General features: G+C 39.2%; 1 protein-coding gene across 2 annotated transcripts in view; it reads right to left on the bottom strand.

Moving 5' to 3' along the window:
- The window catches only part of DYM (dymeclin), a 332,893-nt gene that overhangs the window by 279,025 nt on the left and 38,741 nt on the right, over positions 1-15,127 (bottom strand). For both annotated transcript variants that reach the window (XM_054032077.1, XM_054032078.1), the window contains exons 4-6: positions 9,204-9,256; positions 8,126-8,219; positions 6,080-6,213 (exon numbers count right to left, since the gene is read on the bottom strand). In XM_054032077.1, the coding sequence (XP_053888052.1) occupies positions 6,080-6,213; positions 8,126-8,219; positions 9,204-9,256 (281 nt within the window). The remainder of the gene's footprint in view (positions 1-6,079; positions 6,214-8,125; positions 8,220-9,203; positions 9,257-15,127) is intronic.

The following is a 15,127-nucleotide window of genomic DNA, read 5'->3' as shown; positions in this document are numbered from 1 at the left end:
CCTACAGATGAAAAACTCACTATCCCATTGTTAGTTCACAAGTCATCCAATCCCCTATACAACGTTAGAATTTAATTCCAAGTAGAATGTTTAGTGGCTAGTACACCATGGCACAGATAACAAAAGGAAAAATAAATTATTATTAGCAATAGAGTTTAGAATCGCGTTAAACTAATGGATAATATTTATTTCATTTTACTCTTAAAATATAATATAGGATTGAATTTTATGGTCACCAAAACATTAAGTAATAACACCAGTGACTAGGTCATCTGCCGAGATTGAACCCAGGACCTCTGGGTTTAGAAACATGAGCCTCTTCTGTTTGTACTAAATAACCAAGTGCATTAGATAGAAATTTCTGAATCAGGTAGCAGACCCTATGTGGTCTAGCCATAGAAGAGGGACAAATGCCACTGTTATGTTTCGATTTCCCTCTGATGTTTGGTTCTAGAACTTTGCTCATTATAAGCCTACCATTGTAATCGCAACAGTATGCGCTAGCAGCCTTTCTTCTCATACACTTTTTGGACCACAAAAGTTGCCACTGGCACTTTAATTGATGCTGAATGCAACAATATGAAGCTCTTTAAACCTAACATATAGTCTGCTAAGAAATCACAAGCTGGACTCACTGCATAGATCACACACTATACATAAAATGAGTAGGTACCATCTTTCAGATGAGACATGACTATCCTCTAACTAATAGTTTGCCGTCAAAAACTGTGCCTTTGATGAACTGCCAAACACAAAATGCTTACATATTTACAAAAGATACTGAGTGCCCAATGGCAACAATATTTTCCCACACATCATCACTAATACATTGTACAATCCTTTCCCTTTAGAAATAGCAGAAATCTTGCAGAAGGTGTTAATGTTTTAGTTCATTTTAGCAAGACTGTGGTGCACTGCAATGGTATGTTCTCAGTTTATGCCAAGATCCCAGGTATCTAAGTTAGCCACATTAAAATCAAAGAGTGCTTTACTCAAATATGGGCCTCTGGCTAGAAACACTAGAGAACAAATGCTAAAAAAAAGAGAGTAGGAAAGCAGACTGTACACAATATTGACTTACAGCGTGGCTTTAAGGGGACCTTGGAAGAATTCTGCCAAGGTGACCTTGAAAAGAGGTAGCTGCTCTCTCAACCTCAAGGTGAATGACACATAAGGAGAAGGGCTGGAATCACAGGAAGCATGGATTTTGAATGACCACGGAAGGTGATTCTTTGCAAGTGGATTACAATTAAGTTTTCAACAATAATTTCGATTAATTAAATCAAGTTATTTTTGTGGACAGAAGGAGTCCATGTGGGCCATCTAGTGTTGTGCACAATCAATACGGAATACCAGTAAGCCCAGCTGTACATCAGGCTGTAATGCTAAAGGTCCTTCATAAGCCATAACAAAGCTAAAGCTGATAACATCCTCATAACCCAGATATGGAACTAATGTCTTCATTTATGTACATATTATTTGTACTTTTATTTAATAACATATTTCATAAGATTTGCCCAAATGCACTGCCATCTGAAAGAGGGAGAAATACCAATAACCTAGCGCAGCAGCTGAAAAGCCAGTAAGAACTGTTCAAAACTGTTTCTTTTTAACAAGAAAACAGTTCATCGTATGTAGTGCTAAGTAAATAAGCAAATACAAAATGCAATAATAAATCAGCATATACTTTGTGACACTAGGGGGAACTCTAAGGTACCAGGAATGAAAAAAATTACTTTGGGAAGCTACCGTTGATATAAAAACAAGGAGTCTGGTGGCACCTTAAAGACTAACAGATTTATTTGGGCATAAGCTTTCGTGAGTAAAAACCTCACTTCTTCGGATCCGAAGAAGTGAGGTTTTTACTCACGAAAGCTTATGCCCAAATAAATCTGTTAGTCTTTAAGGTGCCACCAGACTCCTTGTTGTTTTTGTAGATACAGACTAACACGGCTACCCCCTGATACTTGATACCGTTGATATAGTTATACAAGGGACCTTAAATTCATTTAATTTTTTCCTCTTTCTTTACTAGGTCAAAATACAACAGCTTTTATTAATTATTATTATTATATTCTTTTGGTGACACTTCAGTCATTTATTTTTCCAATATCCTAAATTTACAGACTGTAAAAATCCATCAGCCTACTACAGTATTAGATGTGTAATTGTAATACTGTGTAAAACTGTTTAGGATCCTCAAATAAACCAGTGAGGTTTGTAAGAAATAACCCCATTTTATAGAGGGGCAACTGAGGCACAGAAGTAACTGGCCCAAGTCCACAGCAAAGCAGTTACACAGTTGAAAAGGAACCCAGATTTTCTGAAATGCGGTCCCCTGCTCTAACCAACAGACCACACACAGCTACCCTCTTAATTTATAGCATTCAACTAACAATCTTCTCATCTAAAATGATTGCTAAGTAACTTTGTGCATATGGAGCAGTATAGACAAACTTATACTTAAGCTTCATATATATCTTTATGAAGTACAGTCAAATGGTGCTAAATATTGTGTAAGTACTGTACAGATATCTAGACATCTACTGTACAAACATGTAGCTCAGTGATATTAGTCACTCTGAATACTATCGAATATGGAATTCCCTCACTGTTAAGAATAAAAAGATTATTGTGGTTCAGACGGTAAAATAAAGCACTTAAATGTCACTTTTCTCATGTGGCATTTCCCTGTCTGTTGTTACTATGCTGTATTAGACAACTAAGCAATATTTCTTTACCAGGTGAAAACCCACATTCACTCTGCAGTGATAGTTTATTGTAAGCAGGCACTGCTTGTTTAATGTATCAGTTGGCTGACCTCATTCTTAGAGATTACTCATCACAGCTTAAAGACATTAAACCATTTCAACATGTAGCTGTTAATCTTTTGGCACCAGAAGTCTGGTTTCCCCAGAGCAACAGCAGGCGCCAAGGAGTTAAATAGATTTTAATTAATGGTTTTCACTAGTCTATGCACAAACAATTATTATGCACTCAAGACACATGCCCTTGCCTGGGTTGACTGTTTGAAGGAAGCCCATATTCAGATGCCTGTGGGTTCTTTTTTCCACAACCCACACACATTGTATTAGAATTCTGACACCAGCCATCCATGCTGAAGAAAGCAAAGTAATTGGTTTTATTCAATAAGCCACATATGATTAGAACCTTAACCAAAACTTTATTGTAAAGTCAGGAAATTGAGAGGCAAGGTTTGCACACTAACCTTCACTCTGCCTCCTTGTGTGTGCACTCTACAGTAATGTCTCATTTCATGATGACAACACTATTCAAAACAGTCTTCAGCAAATGAAGCATTATAATGAATGTTTTTATAATTGTAAATGGAATGGATACACAGTGTTCATGTTTTCAAAAGACTTTGTAATATACATCAGCAAGTAATAAGGAGAAAGTAACCATTCAGGTTGCTAAAGTAAGCTCAGCTCTTCATTTCCTTACTTCTGCAATGAAAATTATTTCCATTTTAAGCTGTCTGGGGCAGGTAACTGATATTTGTCAACACAACTTATGCACTGTGCCTGCTGTATAAATAATAATGCCTCAACATTTACACTAACCAATTGTTGCATTATGAAATGCATGTATGACTCTATTATTACTTTTGCAACAGAACCACTGAAAAATTGTTAGAAATTGTGTATAAGAGATCATGCAGTCCATCTTCCTATCAGTGCAGTCTTTTGCCCATCTTAAATTTAAACACTCCTTGCAATGGGCTTCCATCACTTTACCTGGAAGACTATTCCACAGTCTCTAGAGGTTCTCTAGGGGAAAATTTTTGGTGGCCGCTCTGACAATTTTTCCTAAAATACTTAATTTACTTTAGGAAAAACAACTAAATATGCACATATCCAAATCATTGTAATTTATTTATGTAGGGGTTTTTGCAAACTCAATAATAAAAATAATGTACAGTTGTCTCTATTCTTTACTGGACCTAAACAGAATAGAAACAAAATAAGGTGCTTTGCACATTTTTGTCTATTTATTTTATTTATTTTATTTTAGACTGCTTTTTTCTTAAGACTTGCTAGCTAGTAAGGCTGCTGCTATGAAAAATTATATATGTATATTTGTATGTATCACTTTTCACAGCAGACTTATTAGCTAGCTGGGAGGCAGTGAAAAGTGATATTAAACATACAAATATCATTTTTCACAGCAGACATACACAGCCCCGGAAAGCCAGGGGACAAATTAAGCCGTGGATGGAGAGGTGGGTAGGGAGGCAATGGGGGTAGTGGTGAGCCCAGGGCTGGAGCTCGAAGCCACTGCGGGATGGAGCCTGAAGCCCTGCGGCTGCAGTCTGGCACCTGCCACCCCAGGGCTGAAGCCAGAAGCCCGAGCCCCACCACCCCTGGGAAATTCATACCAGCTGCCTGCTCCTCTGGCATTTGTGGCTGCAGAGGAGGGCAGGGCCCAAATCCCTGCGGGCAGCGCTAAGGGAGGAGTCACTGTTTTCCCCCTCTCCCCCATCACTGCCCAGGAGGCTGTGGCCGCAAAAAAAGCCTCTGGTGGCCGCATTTGAGCAACATACTCTAACTGCCTTGCACAATGACAGGTTTCAGAGTAGCAGCCGTGTTAGTCTGTATCCACAAAAAGAACAGGAGTACTTGTGGCACCTTAGAGACTAACAAATTTATTAGAGCATAAGCTTTCCTGGGCTACAGCCCACTTCTTCGGTTTCACTGTGAGGAAGCTGTTCCTAATTTTCAGCTTAAATTCACTTTTCTGTATTTTTCTTGTTGAGTCAGACTTTTTTTTTTTTTAAACAGAGTACAACTATTATCCACGAGTGAATTTTACCTGCATCATTTATTAATGGTTCTACTGTATCCATAGTGCTGCTCTTTCCACTTGATATATTAGTAAAAGCCCTTTATTTGCTTTGGCTGTAGTTCATGAAATTTTGTCTTTTACATATAAAATTGTACATTCCTTTAAAAAAATAAAAAAAGATGAAAAATACAATACACAGGCAGTGAGGAAGAATTTCAGATACAACTGCAGGAAGAGATTCCAGCAGCTGTGATCTGAAGGACACATCAGAGTATCTATCCCTAGAGGCTTCCTTCCAAGTTCTGACAAGAATTATTTCTATTTAGCTTGTAATCTTGACAGAGATCATAGCACATCAGCATGGGCAGAGGGGGACTAAGGTTTTGTTGGTGCATTCTTTAAAACACTAGGGAGCACAATCATCAACAGTGGGAATCAAACCCAGGTGTCTTATATAAAAGTCCAAAGCATTGCTACTAAGCCAGCAGGCATCCTGCAGGACACTAGAAATTAGAAATAATGGATCTGAACATTCAGGATAGATCCCTTACAGGACAACATTTTTGCTTCATCTTAGTAATATCAAAGAGGATCAAATACACAATTCTCACAAATATTTAAGGAAAAAGATCTCTAGATGTTAGTGAACTCAATGAGTGGCCGGTTTAAGAAAACCAAATGCTTTCAAATTCTTCCAAATTATTGAACATGCAATTTCCTGAGCAACTATAAAATCATTTTTTCCTACCATGGAAGCACAATATACAGAGCTTATTCTAGGCATATTTGCAAATGACTTTTTGTTTCTCACCATCTCCCTGTACTCAACAAGGCAGATGATATTTCTCCCGGATTCCCCTATTTTCCACCCATCCCTCCTCTCCCCCTTTACTAGGCTTGGAACCTCGTCCTCTGATGAGGCAGGTCTTATACTTTGGGGCTGGGCTCTTGGAGCACAAATATGGATGATGCTGTCTTCTGATCAGATGGCTTTCATCTCCAATGGGAGCAGAGGTAGGCCCATGCTGAGTGCTTTTGAAAATCCCACTAGACACACTTTCAGGCTCTCCTCAGGTTCAAAGTTTCTCCAACTGGTTTTTCCATGGCTGATGAACACCTCAGTATATAGCATAATTACTTTACTATTTCAAATTTTGAAGTGACGTTTGGACTTGAAGCTGAACTGGGTGCTATAGTAAAAATAAAAAACGTTTTTCAACAAATTCACATCTATAGGGCATTGCTTGTTTCCACGACAATATTCAATACCTACCATATGAGCCTGGCATTCTCTCCTCGTAAGTAAAATGAAGTTGCAGTTCCTCTTCTGACATCTGACATATGAACACTTTTAACAAACAGCAAATAATGAACAATGCATTGTGGGCCTGCCAAATAAAAAGATGGCTAGAAGGGAAACAGAAAAGTAAACAAGAGTCAATAATGTTTTACTTATTAATGTTCAGCAACAGTCATGACTAGGTATGTGCAACAGTGAATGGAAAGGTTCCTGTAGCCCATATGAGGCAAAGGCAAGTCTCAAGTGACTAAAATGTGGACATTCAATAGCAAGGAAAATTTATTTAAACATAAACGTTTCTTTTCAAGAAGACGCAGCCTTCTTGCTACATAGAGTTTAGTACTATTATTAAAAGCATCACAGTTACCATTAAGTGCCATTCTCTTCAGGAAATTGACTAGCTAGCCTATTATCTTTTTTAATCTCTACACCCCAGAAGTCCCCAATCTGTGGGGCACCCCTAGGTGGGCATGGAGGAATGTTCAGGAGAGCGTGGTTGGGGCCCCAGCCTCAGTCCCCGGCACCTATGCTCGGGGCACCGGCTGCTGGCTCAACCCCTGGCTGAGGTTCCGCTCCCAGCCTCAGCCTCATCCCCCTTATCCCTGTCCGTGTCCCCCATTCCCACAGCTGTGGACCCACTCCTGGCCCAGCTGGACAGGGGAAGGGTGTGGTGCGATGTAAAGTTTGGGGACCCACTGCTACGTACTATAGGGCAGTCTCAAATGGATTGAGACCTCTTTAAATCTCACTCTTTCTGCATGGAAATTTATCCCCAATCTTATCCCTTTACGTGCACAAATATTACTCAGATGACACTCGAGGTGGAAGACGTTCAGTGACTTTCAGGAGCAACAGCAGTAAGTCCAGTTACTCTTCACAACTTTGTCCCCAGATTTCTAGGCATGAAGGCAATCCAGCAGGGAACTGTATTATGTCCCTCTGGGTCCCTACGTGCAGGCTCAGGGGGATCCAGTCAACAGCAGCTCCTGCTGAAGCCACGCTGTCAAGGGGCTGAGGGGCCAACACAGCAGCAGCCAAAAGGATGACTTCTTTCCTCTGGACGTAAGAGAGTCTCTCTCAATGGATCGCTAGATCAGAAGAGGAGTTGGCTTCAAAATGTCTGCAAACTCCTCCTTCCCCTGCCAGGAAAGAAATTTCCAGGGAAAAAATCTTTGGAAAGTTTCCTGGAAAACTATACTTCTGAAAGTATAACTTCTTGAAGTTTTCATCCCCCACCGGGAGGGAAGAGGGTTAGAAAGGCAATCTCATCATACAATTTGAAAGCAGTGGAATTTTAGATCATTTTTTATTCTGGCCTGGTCAGAGTTTCAAGTATTCTAGAAATAATGCACTGATTTTAAAATAAATTTAGATTAGCTAAAAAGCTTTATCAGATGGCTTATAATAGGCCTTAAAAAGCATCTTAGTTGAAAAATAAATGTTTAATTTGCAAAATAAGCAGCCAGTAGCATGGCATGAGAGCCACTGCTACTACGGGTTAAGGAAAACAAAATCGCTAGCACATCAATTGTTCTCTTAAATGTTATTTATGCTCCAAGGAATTTTGAGTCACAGACTATAAACCTAGCAAAGGAGTATTTGCCCAGCATTTTTATTGTCTGTCATGCCCACCCACAGAAAGAAATGGGATAGCAGTGCCTAGGACCGCAGAGTGGAAAGGACAGAGATTAATCCAAAGTTACATAAACATATGTTTGTTGCAACGTTTAGACCCACTCACAAAAGTAAAGCAAATGGAAAATTTCTGTTCTTCTGTAATGGCACAACTTTACATATTATGCTCCAATCCCAGTGCTTGAAATACACAAGATACTTGTTCCTCTGAAATTACGGTAGGTTCTCTTTTAAAAACAAAAATAAACTTTAAGAGAACCTGAATTTTCACCTTGCCGATTCAGGTATTTATGGAGCAGCCATCATTGCATTACCCAAGAGCTATCAACAAAATGAACATTTAAAACATAAAAGGGAACGCCTGGCATTTCACTGCCAACTTACTTTTGACATTCCGCTGAAATTTTTAACTCTTTGGTTCTGGAAAGGAAGACTTTAATCAATGCCCCAAGATTTCCTGTTCGAGGATTGTTCTCAACTAGATGAGGGATTGAAAAGATTAGAGTACATTTGTAATTTAAATTATGATAATTAATTCAAACACAGGATATATAGAGCGGGAATTACTCTCCATTGCACATTTTATGTATTTTTTTAAATAAACACACACACACACACACACACACACACACACCCACCCCCCAAGGCTACTTTTTTATAGGTTTTTTTTTTAAACAGTCTATAGTTAAAGATGGCTCCTGTCCATGTTTCTGCTATTGCAAGATTGTTCACTACACTACATTTTCCAACCTAAATTTAAAACATTCCGAACAACGGAGCCACACCATTTCTTTCAGGAGACTATTTCACAGCTCAATAGATCTCACTATCAGGAAAGTGTGCCTGACTGTGACAATAATATCATTTCATTCCTCACTCTTCTACCATCCCTGGTTCCTCCCTGCATAATCTCTATCAGCATTGCTACCCTTTCAATATTTTAGAAGTTTCTATATTGTAATGAACAGAGTTAACATTGCAAGTTAAAACTTAAAACATCCAGGGAATCAAATTATCATTCCGAATGAGAAGCAGGATATGCACTCATCTTCTAATTCAAGTGTCAACTCCACATGACAGGTGTCACATACTATACTCATATCTGCCCACTGATACTCTAATGTCGCCCACTGATATTCTACTTCTAAAGGGGCAATGCTTTAAAAATCATTATTTAAAAGAAGTCTGTTCAATTATTAAAATAACTGTGCCCAAGTCACTTCCTTCTGTTGGTGACACACAGAATAATGTGACAATGTTACATTTAAGCAGCACAAATTAGTAGAATGTGCTTTCATCTTCTACTTAGGAGACAAATATGATTTTAAAAATCTCATTACTGAAACGCAGATGAGTGAAATTAAATAAATACAGACACAGAAGTTTACACGAACAGTGATTTATCAGAAAAGTTGACAACAAACACAGAAATATGTGAAGACATCAAAATAATCTCTCTCACCTAAAGACTTGCAGATTGAGATGGTGGCTTCTTCCAACAGCTTTAACTCAGCACTGAAGACGAAGAAAGGAAGCATTTAGTTATATGAGCAATAACCATCCCTGAGCCTATAGAGGCCTGCCGCTTGTAGAATACAATTACTGCATTTAAATACATTTGTTATAGGGCACTACTGCAATTCCTATGATCTTGTAATTTTAGTTACTCCATTTACCTCACTCACATAGATTGCGCTCATTATTTGAAGCAGTGTGGCCATACAATGGACAATTAACATTCATCTCACTCTGTCAAACAATTCATATTTAAAGTGGGCAGATCATTTCTATGTCATAAACTTCACTCATCCCATGCTTGTTTTGGAATAAGCCCCTGTAAATAAACATAGGTCCACAGTTTCAATTCGTAGAAAAAGTTGGCTTTTGTACTAGGAATATCATTGCATCATGCGTGGATATAAAAGGAAGAATGTAACCCTCTTCTAAAACTGAAAATGCCTCCATAAGCAAACAGATTTAATTTCAAACTTAATACTATAACCCAGTTTCAATAATTATTGCATGTGGTTACAACAGATGCAATTGTAAATCATGTATATGCCAAGAGGATAGGATTTTTACAAATTCACTAACTGCCAGATGATATATCTATATCAAAACATCTACTTACAAAGATTTTATAATGAAAAGGGGGGATGGGGAGGAAGAGGGAAGGGAATCAAACAACCTTAAAATAATCCCAACTATGTGAAACCTATAAAATACACATACACCACTAGAAGTGCTAAGTATGTAGGCCTGAAAAGCATTGTACAAATTAACTAATCCTTGTGAAGTAAATCAAGTATTTGCATTTTAGAGACAGGAAAAACAAAAACAGTAGTAGGCATCTTGCCCAAGGCCACGTTAAATGGGACACCTCCATACTGCTTCTATATTAGATATTTAAGGATCTTATCTCCTGCCAATATGTACCAAGGAAAGACAAGATTCCTTAACAACAGAATGTAAATTTCCCCTTTTCCAATTTAGTGTTATTAACCTGACAAACTCCATTGAAAAGAACAGATTTAAAATTTGTTATTAAAGCTAATGTTAAAATTATATAATACACAGGTTAAGGAAAGAGTGTTTATACATCTGGGTATAATGCTTACATTATCCCAAAATACAAATTTTGGTTTAAAAGTCATAAAATACATATAGTACATAATCTGCAATAACCCAAATTAAGGTTAATAAATTTAATGATACAGTTTAGATATTAGCATCCAAATATTCAGGTACATCACTCATAAAAGGTTATACTGAGAGTAGCTTGTGGAAAAGAAGTATAGCAATGAGTGTAGATTGTCCCTCAGTAATTGAGCATTCAGGATAGGTTGTCGCTCAGTAAACACAATCCATCACAGAAGTATTTCACTATATATACAAAGCCAATAAGATTTTTTGGGTTGGGAAATGTCTTTTACACTTCCAGGTCCAGTTTGTTTGTTTTAAGAAACCTGGCACAAAGTAACATGCTATGATCAGTAGAAAAGCTGGAGTCTATTAAACTTCCATTTTCAAAACCCCCGGCCTAGGATAACTTGCAGTTCAATGAGTTTTCAGGTAACTGCCTATTATCCCATCAAAAAGAGCTAGACACCTTTTACCAAGTGCAACTATGAAATGGGATTTTGTTTTTCAATTTGTCACCTTCTGAATACATACAAGGTAAATATCACAGCATGAAATTTCACTAAGCACCACGAGATGTTTAGAGGCGGAGCTGAGTCTAGCAAGTAAAGAGGACAGTTAAGAGACTAGATTTCTGCTCCTTGCTCGGTCACCAGCTCACTCAGATATCCTTGGGCAAGACACTTATCCTCTCAAGGCCAAATTCATTGCTGGTGTAAACAATTCTAGTGATTTGAAGCTGTCATCTATAAAATGGGCATAGCAATACAGGAGCGAGCATTGTGGTCAGTCTTTCAGAATGAAAATGACAGTGGCACAAACATCCTAAATGGATTTGGGCCAGGGGGAGGATATCATATTAGCTCAAGGCTGAGAAAAATCTAGAGGGCTTTTGTTTGCTTTACCATAGAGGGGTTGAATAGAAAACTATGCTTTTTCGTTCTCTTACATTTCTGCCTCTTCTAAGCTTCATCTGTCTTGATGCATCTTTTCATTCTCTCTCCACAACCCCAAAGGCTTCCACGCACTAATTTCTTCTTACTGCACTGTTATCTCTCAGCTCCAGGACACACCCTCACCTAGTTCTCTCACCTCCACAGTCTCTCTCAATTTTGTTCATTTTTTCTCTTGTGCATTTCCCATACATCTTTGCTCTGCTGGTATAGAAGGTAAGCCTCCCTCTACTTATCTGAAACACAGGTTACCAAAGGGATGTGGAGGGTGAGCAGATCCCAATATCACCTGCCAATGCAGGTGTGTTAGTAGGCCTGGGAAAAGTGAGGATTCAATCCTTAGTGTTTGCAAAATGCTTTGAGGTCCCTGGACAGAAAATGTTATGGAAGTGGAAAGTATTTATGTTTAAAAGTCTTTACAATTGGAAATTAGGGGAAAGACCGACTTTTAGTGGTTTCAGGAATCACCAAGCATTAACTAATCTAGTTGCCAGTCTCTTTTGCAGTCAGAGGCAACCAAAGACAGGAGTGCACTTTCTCTCTGGCAGAAAGTGACTCAAGAGCCTTCTTAAAAGCTCAAATCTCCTCTACTTGTGAGATATTTTGCCCAAGATGTTTTTGTACATTCCCAGTTTGCATGCTCATATAGTAATTATATATCATCCCACATGTTCTCAATAGAATTCCTCCCTGTAAAACCAAGAGAGGTGCATCCAGAAGCCCAAACCTCTCCAGTGGGTTAAAATATGAAACAGATTAGTTCCTGGGAGGTCTGGCTCTCCCACTCACCCTCAAATCAAGCAAAAGAACTATAGAAAAATAGGATTTAATGGATTAGCCAAACCAATCATCATACTCCAAGGAGACCTCCAAATTGCGATTCCATAGGAACTACTATACTGCATCAGATCCACAATCCATCTAGTCCAGTACTTTGTCTCTGACAGTGGCCAGAAGCAGACACTTCATAGGAAAATGCAACAACCCTTTTCAGTGGAAAGATTTGAGATAGTTTGCCCCCATGAAGGTCTAATCTTAATCCCTAAGGGTTAGATTTTGTCTTAAACCCTGAAATATGAGGTCTTAAATCCCTTACAAATAGTCTTATTTCACCCATTAACTATAACAACTCTGGATATATTCTGGTTATCCATATAAACATCCAATCTTACTGAATTCTTGGCCTCAATGACATCTTGTAGTAATGAGTTCCACAGTCTAAATATATGTTGACTGAAAGAGTACTTCCTTTCATCTACAAGTTGACGAAGTAAGAACCATATCTGCAGAAACCTTGGGCCCACATGCTTCTGTGGTGAGCATCCAGTTCCATAGCTGGGTTGTGTGCAATGACAAAAATGAAGCCTTGAGAAATCTATATCACCCAAAAACATCCCCAAACTTCACTTCACTAAGTGCCATAGCATTTAATATGGAAGTATATTTGTGGGAGTAGGAGAGAAAAATGGGAGGCCAGTGGGCAGGAAAGATCCATAGATTGTACGGCCAGAAGGGACCATTGTGATGATCTAGTCTGACCTTCTGTATAGCACAGATCACAGAACAGTTCCAAAACAATTCCTAGAGAATATCTTTCAGAAAGACATCCAATTTTGATTTAAAATGGTCAGTGATGGAGACTCCACCACGACCCTTGGCAAATTTTCCCCATGGTTAATTACTCTCGCCATTAAAAATTTATGCCTAGCTTCAATTTCCAGCCATTGGATCATGTTATACTTTTCTCTGCTAGACTGATAAGCCTATTACACATTTATTCCCCATGTAGATACTTATGAACTGTAATTGAGTCACCTTTTAACCTTCTCTTTATTAAGCTAAATAGATTGAGTTCTTTGAGTCTATCACTATAAAGCATGTTCTGTAATCCTTTAATCATTCTCCTGGCTCTTCTCTGAACTGCCTCCGATGTATCAACATCCTTCTTGAAGTGTGATACCAGAACTGGACACAGTATTCCAGCAATGGACACATTAGTGCCAAGCACAGAGGTAAAATAACCTTTCAATTCCTACTCGAGATTCCTCTTCATATGAATCCCAGGGTTGCATTAGTTCTATTGGCCACAGTGTCACTCAGAGCTCATGTTCAGAGGATTATACAGCACCGCCCCCAAATCTTTTTCAGAGTCACTGCTTCCCAGAATAGAGTCCCCCATCTTATAAGCATAGTCTACATTCTTTGTTCCTAGATGTATAGATTTACATTTACAGGACAATCACAAGCAGAAATCCACTCTGTGACGCTTCCCGGGGTACCCAAGGTTGTGAGGCATCTTGCTACCACCTGCTTTTAATATGAGGAAGCCTTGTCTGTGCCTGCCATGGGTCAGATCCCCAACTCCTCTGGCCACAGAATATTCCTGAGATAGGTCACTTTCTGGTGACCTACCTTAACTTCAAAACCTTAAGAACATAATTTCCCATATAGATACATCACACCTTAAATATTATCCATCCATACATTTTGCAATGACTATGACGACCAGTGGGCTACTGGCTCTCAGAGATCACACTGCCACCCTTCCGTGAATTATTACGCATATATCTGACCCAGGAGATCCCTGTAAAACCATATGCACCCACTGTGCCCTCTGCCCGCTGGCAGCACGTGGTGTCTGCATCAAACACTCCTAGCTAGTAAACATTCATGTACACCTAAGGATAAGCCAAACCCGCCTATATCCATCAACTTCAAAAATCACTTCAGCGATTCCTAGTGAAGCCTCTTACATCCTGAAGAGCTCTTCCATGTTCTAAATGGATATTTACTCTCACTTCCATGTCTCCTCCACCTGCACACACCTACTAGCTGCACACACTCTTCCTGACAAGATTAAGGTCTCAAATTGCACGACACTCCAGGCTACATTCACATCAAAGGCATTTCTGCTGCCCACAGGTGTTTCTGCCTTCTTGGAGGCTCAGCTGCCAGTGTGGCTTGGACTGGATGAAAAAGGAAGCTCAGCTTCCAAACAGGGGTTTTCCTTAGTCTGTGGGGACTCATTTGGAAATGTTTTAGTGGTCCAAAACCCAGGATGTCAAAGAAGGCATCTACAGTCTCTGTGCAGAGGCAGTTAATTCAGAGTCTGAACTGTAGAAATGACAACTGTTTCAAGCAGCATTTTTCTAGCAGTTCTCAGAATACAAATACAGTCAAGCCAGTTTAATGTCTGAAGAAGAGAAATGCTACTTAACATATAATAAGTACTTCCACCACTCTTCATCTACATCTCAAAGCACTTCAAAGGTGAGTGAATATCATTGTCACCAATTTACAGATGGGGAAACTGAGGCTCAGTGAAGTCAAGGATGGTGTCCAAGTTCACCGCAAATCTGTGGCAGAGTCTCTGTCCTAGTACCCCTAGTATACAGCCTTCATACGCATTAAGTCTTACCATAATCAATTTGCTAAGTCATTCCCCATCTTTGCTAAATATTAGCCAGTGTTTTCCAATAAGCAATCTGACAGACAAAATCAAAGTAATTAAAGATGCTTAGACCAGGCTGCTAGATCCCTGCACGGATAAAAAATTTATATCCATGGATTCAGATATCCGAGAAGCTGCAGGGCTCTAGTAACAACGAGTGAAACCAGCAGGGCCATGGTTTGCGACCAGGCCAGGAACCACAGCGGTGAAAGCAGCAGCATGTCAGGTCGCCGCTTGCAGGAGCCAGCGCCCAGCACGGGCAGCTCCTCCGGCGTGGCTGCGAATATAAATTTTGTATGGGAGCCAATGAATAGGGTATTGGTAGAATCATCAGTCAAAGGA

This window comes from Malaclemys terrapin, chromosome 6 (assembly GCF_027887155.1).
Source record: "Malaclemys terrapin pileata isolate rMalTer1 chromosome 6, rMalTer1.hap1, whole genome shotgun sequence".
In the NCBI taxonomy this organism is placed as follows: domain Eukaryota; kingdom Metazoa; phylum Chordata; order Testudines; family Emydidae; genus Malaclemys; species Malaclemys terrapin.
Note: the sequence above shows the minus strand (reverse complement) of the source record. Positions and strands in the feature narration are given on the sequence as shown.